The 13,050-nt window shown below is 46.6% G+C and overlaps 1 protein-coding gene across 1 annotated transcript in view; it reads right to left on the bottom strand.

Moving 5' to 3' along the window:
* The window catches only part of LOC108495067 (DENN domain-containing protein 1A), a 142,129-nt gene that overhangs the window by 66,161 nt on the left and 62,918 nt on the right, over nucleotides 1–13,050 (bottom strand). The window contains exons 6-9 of the mRNA XM_017810332.1: nucleotides 9,505–9,574; nucleotides 8,943–9,023; nucleotides 7,612–7,665; nucleotides 4,018–4,128 (exon numbers count right to left, since the gene is read on the bottom strand). Coding sequence (XP_017665821.1) covers nucleotides 4,018–4,128; nucleotides 7,612–7,665; nucleotides 8,943–9,023; nucleotides 9,505–9,574 — 316 coding nt within the window. The remainder of the gene's footprint in view (nucleotides 1–4,017; nucleotides 4,129–7,611; nucleotides 7,666–8,942; nucleotides 9,024–9,504; nucleotides 9,575–13,050) is intronic.

Here is a 13,050-nt window from a genome sequence, read left to right on the forward strand (position 1 = left end):
AACATTCTTCAATTTCATCTGCATTTTCAAAGAGTTTTAAGATTTGAGCATGGATTTCTTCTGCAAAGATCATGCTTACTCTTCCCCAGTAGCCTCCGTTTATGCATTCACTAGTTCTAGTCCTCACTGTGACAGGTTTCAAGTTTTTTCATAAAAATGTAGCTCAAAGAGCTATAGTTTCTTCAAGGGAGAATGTTATCACACCTGACTTTCCACTCCAAAGACAAATTTCTGAAAAGAAAGTGTCATAATAAAAGAGTCCACAAAGCTCCAAAGCATCCCAGTGCTGATAACAAGTTTCCAGAAGTGAGAATATGCAAGAATTTAAACTAGATTTGAACCACCATCCCAAGGAAACTGTGCCTTTGGGAGCAGACAGGGCACAGCAAGTACCTGCTGAGTCTCTCTCAAAACAAGCTCTTTATTTGCAGGTGAAGGTTATTTAGTGGTCCATATGGGATGCAAATATTAGGATGTTGGGACACTACATTTAGAAGCTACAAAATCTAGAGTTTATTCTGGATTTATGACTCATGAAACACTAAAGATTTATCCCTACCCCCATTATATTTCAACTTATCTTTACATTATTCCTACTGGAGAAGATGCTCCTCTCTCACAGATTAGATGAAAGGCACTAATTCCACAATGCGCAGCAGGAAAAAGGGGGAATGCTTTCCCACTGCAGTTTTCCGTCTATATTCCTGAATCCTTCACCAACCACAGTGCTCAGCACTGCAGAGCTCTGAGCAGAGCCTGGCACCCCCTCTGGAGATGTCCTCCCACCCTGGGACAGGGCAGGAATTCAGGTCACACCCAACCACTGTCCTGCAGCTCTAGCCTGGGGAGGGCTCAGGGTCTGCTGGACACCTCCCCTGGTCAGGGACTGCCATCCAGGGAAGAGGGCCTTTCCAGGGAGCAGGGCCTTTCCAGGGAGCAGGGCCTTTCCAGGGAACAGGCCTTCCCAATGAGGCAGCCTGAGAAACACCCAACTGCCACAGCTCTGGGAATGCAGCACTGGAATCACATTAGTTCCACTGCCCTGGCTCAGAGCAGCTGCTGCTGGAGGGGAAAGGGGATCTCTGTGCAAGGGAGACACCAGGCACTGGGCACTCCTTGCAGTTTGACATTTAATACTCTGAAAGCCTTATCTGAGCAAATAAAATCAATGGGATTTTGTCACCCACTGATGCTGAACCACCACGGGTCATTCCCGGTGCCTGTCCCTGCTCCTGACACACACACTGCCCGGGCTCCCAGGGCAGGATGTGCCTCCCAAGGGGCAACACAAACACTGAGCAAAGACCCACCTTCTGCATGGCTGGAAGAGCTGCTTCTTTGGCATTATTTGGGGCTAAGAACAAAGCAGAAATCTGAGCTACACAAGAGTCAAGCAGTAACAGCAGGGCTGTCACAAAGGGGGGGTGAGAAGGTCCAGACCTACAGGGACAGGAACAGAGCTGGGGCACCAGAGCTGGGCAGGCTCTGAGCTCTGGGGCATCCCAGGGACATGTGGTGAATCAAACCCATCACAATGTTGTTCCATTTCCTTACCCTCAGAGCCCTGAGGCTCCTCAGACCCGCACCAGGGTGTAGGAGGATGTATCAGAGCTTTCTGTGATGTGGGAGAAGTGGCAGGGGAAGCTCAGCTCCAGAGCTTCCCTTCCTACAATGGGACACAGCCTGCTGCTGCCTCCAGCCAGGGAACACCCCTGGGGGTGGCAGGGCTGCAGTTCTGATGGAAAAGGGAATTCGGGATGCAAGGAGAGCTCCAGCCTCATTTTGCAGAAGCATGCTCCCACCAGCAGGGGGGCTGCTGCCAAGCACTGGAGGTTCATGCATTTTGGTTCGTATCTGGCCTTTCTTGAGGAGTTAGATCACAGAATATGTAAGGAAATGTAACAGCAATAATTGTTTTAACATTTGGAGAAATTATTTGCATTTCCTTTTGTAGGAAAACAGAATAAAATCCAAGAAAACACCAATAATTCTTCTATGGGTTCAGTACACATGATTTATAAAACAGCTAATAAACACAGCCTCATTCTAAATCTCATTCAACTTAAGCATGTAAGGATGTTGAAAATCAAAATCTGAATTTGAGATGACGTGTTGTAGCTCAGAATGCACCCCACCATAAAAGCCTTTCCACCCAGGATGGTTTAACTCTCCCTCTCTTACCTGATACCAAATTCAAGCCCTAAGCACAAAGTGTGTCTCCCAAAGTTAAAACAAATGAACTGCAAACAGGTCCCTTCCACTCCCTCGCTGGAGAACGGAGAACTCCAGACAAAGGAGGCAGCCCCCAGCCCCACCCACCCTGCTGCACTCGGAGGATTCTGGGTTTGGTTCCTTTCCAGTTACAAGGTCTTGGCTTCCGCTGAGCACAGTTTGAAATAAAATAATGCAGCTTGTTCCTACTGCTGGAACCCGCCGAGCAGGGAATCGCTGGCTCCGGCCCAGCCTTCAAACCTGTCTTACACTGTCACTCCAGGCTTGGAGCACTGCAGATATAAAGTTGTAAGCTAAGAACACACAGTATGAACACCCCTCCCTCCCCAGAACCAGACACGCTTTTATCTTGGACAGAGGCAAAAGGAAGAGAAATAGCAGAAAGATAGGGAAAAAAACCCAGCCCCACTTGTGAACTGGCTCATTAAGGAAGGCAAAGTGACAGGTAAGTAATTCCTCTTCCTAGGCTCTGTCACAAAGGGAGAGATTAAACCAACCAACCACACAACCTCTGAAATGCTTTGGGCAGCCCTTCTCTTCTTCCCTCCTCTCTGATCATTTGCTGTTCTTTTCATTCTGCAGGTTGCTGAAATAAACACCTCTCCTTCATTTTATTCCATTACCTGGACGGATTTTTCCTTATTTTAGCAGCGATGACACAGAACACTTGGCAGATATAGAAGTTAAGATTTTGCAAGTTTTCTACAGTTTTAAACTTCATAATGACTAAATACTTTCAGTTAAATGTGGGGTTGATTGTAAACATTATTAATAACTATTAATAGGTCCCAGAGGTTATTCTAATTCTCCTCCTTTCGCTTACCCTTCAAAATGACACTGCAGTAGTTATTCTGGGATTGGGTATGAGGCTTTACTCTCTCTCACTTCCCTGGCCTGTGCTGACAGACCACCCTACGTGGGTTTATGGACACCACTTCAGCCTTCTCGAGCATTGACAATTCCAGGGAGCAGTTTTAATCTCAGACACAAAGCAGGTCATGGCCATACAGTCAGAGCCTGGTTAATGCCGCACGAGATGGAAATGGCAGCTCTGTCTTAGGCAGGGCCACTCAAGTGCTCAGTCCACAGCACTAAAAAGCAAAATTAGTTAAACCATCCTCGTCCCTCACAAAGGACAGCAATCAATAGCCTTTTACAGAGCAAACACAACGACCACGGAGCATTTGCTTTTATAAGGAAAATCACAATCTTATTGACTGCTAAACCTTGAAATGCAGAACACCAAACTTTGAACTGAGCAGGCCTGTGCTCGTTTTGATCTCCAGCCATTTTCAGAAGAGAGCACTCCAGAATATTCAGCAGCTTTCATCTCTCAGACACTTGATGGAGCCTAAGTAGCACTAAGACTAAACCTTATCAAACACAACTGCAAAACTGTGGATTGTCAGTGTACTCCAGCCCACTCCCCTGCTCCCTCCGGAGAAGGTCACTGTGACATCCATTTGACAGTGTCATTTATCTATTTTTTTTTCCTGTCAAGTAAATTATGAAAAAAGGACTTCACTATGGCATAAGCCTTTGTACTTTCACGTACCAAACAACCCCAAAAATTCCTGTATCCAAAAAACCCTTTCTCATTTGGACATCAGAGGCCAAGAGAAGTGCTGTAAAATCCTCACACACAGGCACAGAACTGAGCTGAGGTTGCATAAGTGAGACCGAAAGGGGGACCTGGAGATAATCAGATCACTTCCAATACATGACTGCAAAAAAAACAAATTAAAGCTCCTGTGACTAGAAGAAACTCTTGTGCATTTTACTCACAGTGCTGAGCTTGCTGCAGCAGATGAGGATGCGGCGCTCGTACAGCATGCTGGCGTAGAGGTGCAGCATGTTGTTCACATCCACTGCCACAAAGTACTCTGTCAGGTTCCTCTGGGAAGAGAGAACAGGAGTTTTGATTCACCATATCACAAAATCAAGTGTCCTTAGCAAAAATAATCCAAAAAACCAAAAGGCAAACGGATTTCACTCTTCTGTTGTGCCACAATTTCACTCCTGCATTGTCACTCCATGCCCAGGCCATCCCCTCACCCTGTGCTCGTGCTGCAGGGCACAGCTTGTGGGGCAGGACTGAACAATGCAGATGTCTCCTAACAAACAGCACAATGTGATCCTGAGATCTTCACTATCAAAACCAGAAAGCCACCACAGAGGCAACTGGATCCCAGCGTGTTCTGCTCGCCTAGAACGAGGGGCTCCACAGGGCAAGGTAAAGAAAAAAGGATTTGTGTGTGGAGAGGGTATTTTCACTTCTTAAAACATAGAAATTAAAGAAAAGGGGCATTGTGGAGGAAAAGGTAATACACCCAGAAATGCTGAATTAGGGAATTTGTTTCCAAATAGCTTCTTACAGACATGAAAGGGTTGCTATATGATAAAGACAGCCTTATACAAAAAGCACATGTGAGAGCAAAATTAGATTAGTCATGAATTCAAGTGCAATCTTAATCATCCTTAAATAAAAAAGTGCAGAAAAGCAAAAAGCAAATATGATTTAGAAACTTAAAGAAGCTCAACAAAGCCTATTAGCACTTTTGACAGATCCAAGATACTTGGCCTGAGAAGTCTGCCAAGATGCTTCATACTGTGCAAAAATATGTTCCCCAGCTTGCCATCCAAACACAAAGAACTGAAGGAAAATTAAGCACTGTATTTGGGAGACTTTGGGACCAGGATGTAGGGAGATAAAAACTGGGTTCATTATGGTTGGCTTCAAATATGTACAATAAAACAACCACCCAGGCCTTTGTTACAGCAAAGCTGGAGCCACAGACAGGTACAGTCAAAGGAGAAAAAAAAAAGCCAACACGTTTTGCCAAAAACCTATTAAACTATCATGTACTTTTTCTGTATTTCTCATCCCATCTGTGCTGATTGACATGATATTTTTGTCTAAACATAAGCTGTCTTCTCTACGGCTCCTCTTCCCCCTCTCACCCAGCCTTCCCCGACGCCAAAACACGGCGCGTGACGACACAGCTCCTGCACACTGGGGGAATTAAAACCATTTTTAAGGAGCCCTGAACTTTTGCTGCCACCCAAATCAGGGGCACGGCAGAAGGAGCACACAGCCCCTGCATCCTGCCTGGGGAGGATCTCTGCTCCACAGGGATGTGTGTGTGAGGCACCAGCACCCACTGCGAGAGGAAAACAGACGTGGGACTGGACTCGCGATTGTTCCTCCACCGAGTGCACTGCGGTGGAATGACACACAAATGTACCTTCAGATGGGAAGATTTGTGAGGTTTGAGTCCTGTCTGCTCTCAGAGATTTGCCAAGGACACCTGGGAAGCATGTGGGCTGCATGGAAATGTATTGGTACTGAGGAGCTCACGTGTTCCCCGGGAGCCGTATTTATGAGAAAGCTGTCAGCTCTGAAGCTCAAATTGGGCCTTACACATGTATTTTGAAAGACATGTCTCGTAAGTGACAAAACCATGAATGAGTTAAATAAATACAAATGAAAGCGTTCCAATTTGCAGGATAATGGTTGGGTATTTTGTTTCCTAGGACTTAAACCTTCCTTGGGGCAGGAAAAAGTGGGGTTTTCAGACCAGATACAGGAACAGGTATCCCCACTCCTCAAAATTCACCAAGAGTGCCACAAAACTCCCTCATGCTCCTTTGGAAGTTCGTTCCTAGATCAATCATCCATTTGATCATTTGCTATCTAATATCAATAAATGCACACTGAGTTTTGAGATTAAAAATCACAGACTTCTCTTCCACCATCATCTACTGAGGAAAAGGGACTCAGTGATACAAAAATACCCCAGAGTATGATCACCAGGAAAATGTCACCATTTCAGCCTGTTAATATACCTGATACTTCTGAAACACAACAGCTGCTCCCAGGAAACTTAGTCTTGCCCTGCATTTCCTGCAGCGACCCCGATCCATTTCTGAAGCCACAATGCATTTACATGTCCCTCACATGAAACTCATTAAACACAGGGATCTGACACCAAGTCAGATAATTCCAAGAGCCTTGTTAACATTCCAAACAGAGCTCTGTGCAGCTCTCCATTCGTCATTGCATCCAACTTCAAGGTTTGGCACTACTAAAACTTCTGCTAAATATGGGGTTCAAAACATAATCACTGATAAGAGATGTCGAATTTTGAATAAATCAAGTCCATTGATTAAAATACATGAAGACTTAGGCTCCTTTAATGTCCTTGTATTATCAGGTTTTAATTCCACATGAAAGCAGCATTAACACCCAGATAAAAACCTCCTAAGAAACTATACAATATTCATTAGGTAAATATAAACATGAGAAATGCCTGAGAAATAGCAGAGAGTCAACTGCAGCTTCAGTTAGACCAGTGCACTTGATTTGTAGGATTTTGCTTTCTTACAATGAGCCCCAACCCTTCTAATCTGGGCAGGGACACAGACACACGTGTTGGCTCACGGGTCTGTCACCCCAATGAAATGTCCCTCTCCTGTTCCCAGGGGGGCCCTGGCTGTCCCCAGACCCTGCCCAGCCCACCTTGGCAGGGACAGCAGGACACCTGATAGCACCAGGCATCTCCAAGGCCCATCAGTGACTCTGTGAGTTAGGGCAGGATTTGATAGCTGGTTTAGATTCAGGAACTGATTCTTGAATTACACCAGTGTATTTGTATTTGTACAAAAATAAAGCACTTCAGAAGAAAGAGCTCATCTACTAAATTCACTGACAGGATCCGTGTCAGTAGAAGAGTCTGCAACACAGAGAAGCCATCAGCAGTGTTTTGAAAGAGAAACAAACAGCCCCAAATGCTATCTGCTATACAAATCATCCCCAAATGAGATGAAATGTCTTGATGATGCCTTCCCTTTCTTTCATGTCTCAGCTGAGGTATTTGATGCTCAGACCGACCACACAATGCTCCAGGAAGAAAACTGGGATGTCAGGCACAGGAATTTGGCTGAGACACAGAGGGAGCACATTAAAGAGCACTGAGGAGAGGCAAATGCCAGCACTGTGTTCCCCCAGCCCCTGGCTGGAGAGCCCAGCCCTGCTGGAACACCTCAGACTTCGTGAGGCTCCAGCAGTCTCCAGAGAAGTGGCTCTGAGGAGATCAGACGTGTGTGACATTTTCAGAAGCCAAACAGGTTGTTTTCCCTGGTCATCCTTCCCGAGGGGTCCCAGTGCAGGATCAGCAGATCTGCTGTTTCTGCCCATTTCCACATGGCCATTAGTACTTTGTCCTTCATGCAATTCAGCTTTTAATCACACATTGCCAGCTCCTAAAGCTCAGTATTCCACAGGATATAATCCATGACTACCAAACTAACACGTGTTATCTATGTTGCTGTGACATTAAATAGAAGCAGTAAAGTGCAGGGTCCTCTCAAAATACTCACATTTTCAGGTATACTGGGAAGCTCTCTGGTGTCAGGCACAGTAAAGTAGGAGTGCTACAAAAAGAGCAGATATTGATTATTGCAATTCAGTGCCTCACGATCAGTCCATAACCTGAAACAGCAAGTGGGTCCAACAGCCACACTGAACACAGACACTATAAACACCATTTCTGCTTCTGACGTGTCACTGGTTTGGTCTGGTTGCAAAGATGCAATGCAGGAACAGCACACAGAGCTGTGTCACATGGAGGAACCTCACCCTGACCCCGAAACAGGCTCAGAAACAGCCAAAATAAAATGCAGGAACACACCACAGCTCACAGTCCCTGGGCTGCCTTTTTATATCCTTTCTTGCTTCACTGCCCATGAAATGTCTGAGACAAGGGGAGACCAGCAGCATTCCTTGGAACCACTGGTATGAAAAAAACGGAATATCCCAACTGATCCCAGCCTTGGGAGATGGCTCCTTGTCACTCATCCTCTGAACAGAAATGCTGCTCACACAGAGGGAGCCCTGAGGGGACAGGGACAGCCCAGGGCCAGCTGGGGACCAGCAGGGCCACACCACTGCTCCTGTCCAGGAGAGGGGAGCAGGGGCAGCTCCTGCTGCCAGGCAGTCCTGTGGGAGCAGGAGCAGAGGAGATGTGAGGAGGGGAGTGTCCCTGTGAACTCCCCACAGGCAGGGGCAGCAACAGGCTCTGCAGGATGTCACCGTGCCTGGGACACAGGGGTGTGCTGCAAAAGGGAGTCTGAGCACAAAAACCCCAAAAGACTAAATGCAAAGTGCAATCCCATCAACAAAATCCCAAATCTGTTCTGTTGGTGTGCTTTGCTTAATTTTCTCACAAGATATAAAAATGAAATAAATTCTTTTTCATATGAGTTTTTTTGAGGGAGGGGGGAAGAGGAGAAGGAACCAGTAAATGTGATAAACAATGAATACTGCAAAGGCTGCTGTGACAGGCATGTGACTGTTTCCCCCCCAGCCCTGTCCCCTTGCAGGGCCCAGGAGCTGTGCAGGAGTGTGGGCAATAAATGTCCTGGTGCTGCTCTGTGAGCTCCCCCAGGTCACAAGGGATGGCAGAGATCTCCATGGGCAACACACACAACCTCCCTCCAACCAGAGAACAGCATTTCAGAGACATCTGAGGTTAGGGAGAGGCAAACAGAGGGCCCCGAATGTGAAAAGGGGAATTTCACAGCTCTGTGTCCTCACAGGGAAACAACATCTGTGTACAAGCTCCAGGACAGAGAATTGCTGTTGACATTCCTCTGTTATGACACGGAATGAATATTAAGCACCTTAGTTTCCATCTCCCCCCTTCACTTACCACTCCGAGGTGAACAGAGGTTCCTGGCTCAGGGATGGTGAGTTTATGAAATGTTTCTAGGAGCTCACTCCTTTGACTATCCTGAAATAAGGAGGAAAAAAAAAGGAATGCTAAGTAGGCATTGGTGCAACCGGGTTAACTCCAGGGCAGAAGGGCCAGATGATGCCAGGTGGGTAAACCTGGCATTAGTAGGGTTAGTTCCACACCTCCTGCACCCGACAATAACCTTGGATCAGCCCCTGTCACAATGTGGGATTACAGGACTGCTGAGCACAGGGTAGGGGTCAGCCCAGCATGGGCCACTGCAGGAACCCAGGGATTGTGGTGGAGCCACAGCCACACCCTGGGGCTTCATCTTTTCCCAAAAAGAATTTAAACGCATATTTATTTTTCAGAGGCGCTTCCCAAGTTGAATATGACCTTCTATGTCACTGCATCATAGGGATCAATAATTCACATGGTCAGCTCTCATAGAAGCACCTCTTCAACCAGCTCGTTTCATCCTCTCGCCCCCATCTGATATTGGGCAGGGAAAAGGAGGGTCAGTATTTCAGAATAATACCTGTCCTTTTGCTGAATAATCTGCCAAGACATTGAGCAGCTTATAAAAGACTTCAAACCACGGGAGGTAACTGGAAAAAAGAAAAAAAGAAAAAGCATACATTTAACTTGCTAAATCTCAGTTAATAAATCCAGGATCACCAGCCCTTATGCTACAGATGCATCCCAACGTGATGCTGCATAATTATCTGTCAGGAAAGCCACAGCAGACTTGCACTGGGAGGAGAGCTCTGCCAGGAGGCTGAGGGATCCCTCTCCTTGGAGGGCTGAGCTTTGGAGTTCACCCTTCCCCACTGCTGGGCACCACCCAGCCCCACAGTACCAGGGCTGCCCACCCTCACCAACACACACAGTCCCACACGAGGTTTAACCCCAAAGATCTCTGTGCACTGATGTCCATGTGTGCTGGAACATATTGAATGTCAAATAACTCTTCTCCTGTACAGCTGCTGAGGGTCCTTGGAAAGCCAAGACAGGCAGTTATTTTGGGTTTGAGTCCTCACACAAGTGGATTTTTTAAACCATATAACCAGTATCTCAGTTTTTAATTGTTGTCAGAGCTCATCCCATCACTGTGTTTAGCCTGGCCCTTACTTTGGTCAAACAGAAACTTCACCTTCACATTTGCACACAACTTCCAAAAGAAAAGAAGAAACAAGATTCAAAGAGAAACATGCAGAAAAATCACAGCCTTTTCATTTGAATTACATCTCCACTGCACAAAGTAAGGCAGAGAAGATGTTCCTTTCCACTACAGCTTTGGGAGGGTTCTGTGCCCTGTTTTCATGGCACGGCTCTTTATTCCAACCCCCTTTCCCAGACCTGTGGGGGATTTCCCTGGGCTGCAGCGAATGCAAAGCCAGTGTGAGGCACTGCCTGATGCTGCTTTAACCACAGCTGCTTTCTGAAGCAAATGGGTTCTACTGTGATATAGTGAGACAGGATCTAAAGTTTTTATAAAATATGACTCCATCCTGACAGCTGTAAGGAATGGAGTGCCCCGTGCTCTGCCTGGGCAGCTCTGGGTGATAAATGAGGTGAGAAGCTGTGTATGAGACAGACACAGGGACTGGCACTCCATCATTAGCCTTTGTTTGAAGCCTGCAAATGCTACTGTAAAATGTAAGTAGCTTATCAAAATATACTGATAAGCAACTTAACTTTTCATGTTATATGACAGTATTATCGTTTAAATTAATACGCTCCAAACATCTTTACAAAGTGTGTATTGGAATAGAGCAGAAAGACAGACAATTACCACTTTAAACAGCATTTAAGTTTGGCATTATATTGTAAACAATCCAGAAGGATTAGGTAGAAGATAAGTTTCTTTCTTTCTGTTTAGTTAAATAAACTTCAGCAGAGTTAAAAGCCATTACAAGGGTAACAAGAAATCCTCTCCAAACATATCTGCTAAGTAGAGATTAAGAACCTGGTAAACAAATCCGTGCAAGGCATCTATCAAAAGAGTTTGAGAAGACAGGAAACCAAGGAGGCAGAAAGCTCCCTGGCAGTGGGAAACCACAGCTGCTTCCAGGGAGGCACAATTAAAGTTCTTCTTAATCGCTCGGGGACCTTCTGGAAAACTACATTTACAAGTTGCTGCCAGCAGTGCCTGCGAGTGGGGAAGCTGCAGAGCTGCACTGACAGAGCTGAAACGAGAACCTTTAAAGCTGCTCCTGTGTTTATGATGTATGTGCATCAAAGCAAAGAGGCAAAGCAGGTTCCCCAGGCTCTGAGGGTGACCATGGAGCAGGTCCTGGCAGCACAGGGACCCAGCGGGACAACGCTGAGCCCCCGAACCAGGGTCAGGGGCTGGGCTGCTGCTCACACTGCTCTGCCCTGCCAGGGGCCTGGGTGCACTGCTGTCACACTCCTTGGCCTTCCCTTGTCTCCTCACCAGTATCCTCTGATGAACCTCATGTTGTCCTTTTTGTAACTTTAACTCTTCCTTGTTTTCCAGGTGATGGTTTAGCAGCTCAGCATTAACTGCTTCTTTTTCTATTTTGAGAATAATGTCTTGTTTTGAGAAGTGTCACAGTCTGGGAGCTGAGGAAATGAGCTGGTATTTGAAGCAGAACTCAGCACCCCACAACACACAAGGATCTGTGAGGCTTCGCTCAAGAGAGGGGCAAGACAAGATAAAACAAACCCACCACAGAATTGTGAGACAATCTCACTTCAGTTTTCACCTCCCCCATTGCCACGGCACGATTCAGGATCTCTCTCAGCCCAAAAGTTTTGGATACATTAAAAAGCTAATTTATCCTGCCACCTTCAATACTTTTACTTCATCACTTATTCCATGTGTTGACTACTCAATAGTGAAACAGTTCTGCTTTTATTAGACCAAACTGTGACCAGTTAAAGTTGAAAAACAACTAAAAAAAAAAAAAAACCCAAGCAATATAGTTATCTTGATTTGTTTCTAGATCTCTGCAAAAGGAAAAAAAAAAAAAGATGTGAATTTTTCTTACAGAAAGCAAATCCTCAAGGCAGCCTTTAAACACCCCTCCAAAGAAACAGAGGAGTTTATAACCCAAAACTTTCTGTGCCGCATGAACTTAAGTAGCACAACTGGTAGCACTACTGAAGATTTATGGCTTATGACTTGCTCATATTTAATTTGTAACCAAACACTTCCCCTTCCTCTTAGCTACCTCAGAAGTTTTGATTAACTCTTGTTTTCACAGGTCAGAGGTTAAGCAAAGGAAGGGAAGCTCTGCAGTGAAGTTGCCCAGAGCTCCGAGCACGGGACGCCCGCACAGCCCCCGCCAGCAGCACCAAACCAGCCCCAAACTGGGCTCCACTCACGGGCCTGAGGTTCAAAGACTCCAGTGAGCATAAATCACAATGGGGTGGAAGAGTAAACAAAAATAAAAGGGCAATCTGAATGCATTGTTTTTTAGCTTCACCCCCGTTCCCAGTTTCCTCACACGTGTACACATGGACAGCAGCACAAGTGCCACAAGTCCTGGGAATCCAATCAAAGCCTCGGCAGACGGGGCTTCTCCAGGCTGTGCTTGGAACCTTGGGGGGTGACACAGCTGGGGACAGCCCCGGGGGGACAGCCCTGGGGGGACAGCCCAGGCTGAGATAGTCCTGCCTGAGCCATCCTAGTGAGCCAGCCCAGGCTAAAGCAGCCCAGGTGAGCCAGCCCAGGCTAAAGCAGGCCAGGTGAGCCAGCCCAGGTGAGCCAGCCCAGGTGCCCCAGCCCTGGCTGACAGAAGCAGGGCCGGGCACAGGCAGGCACTCCCTGTGCTGCACTGGGTCTGCACAGACTCTCCTGCCCGGGCTGCACAGAGCTTCGTTCACTGCCTCACATCATCACCTTTTTAGTGCCCCCCTCGAAAGCTCAGAACACCATTGGTTACGTGTGTCACAGCAATCAGGGGCTGGTAGAGTGCTCAGGCAGCAGGGCTGTGCTGCCCTGCAAACACAAAGGGGCAAGAACATGCAACAACTCTAAGAATAGCAGAGGGGAAATCTTTAAGAAACCATCAGCACTGGCAGCCAGTTGAAAAGATGCCTTCCTCAGAAAAACCAG

This window comes from Lepidothrix coronata, unplaced genomic scaffold, assembly GCF_001604755.1.
Source record: "Lepidothrix coronata isolate B3197 unplaced genomic scaffold, Lepidothrix_coronata-1.0 Scaffold28, whole genome shotgun sequence".
NCBI classification, from domain to species: Eukaryota; Metazoa; Chordata; class Aves; order Passeriformes; family Pipridae; genus Lepidothrix; species Lepidothrix coronata.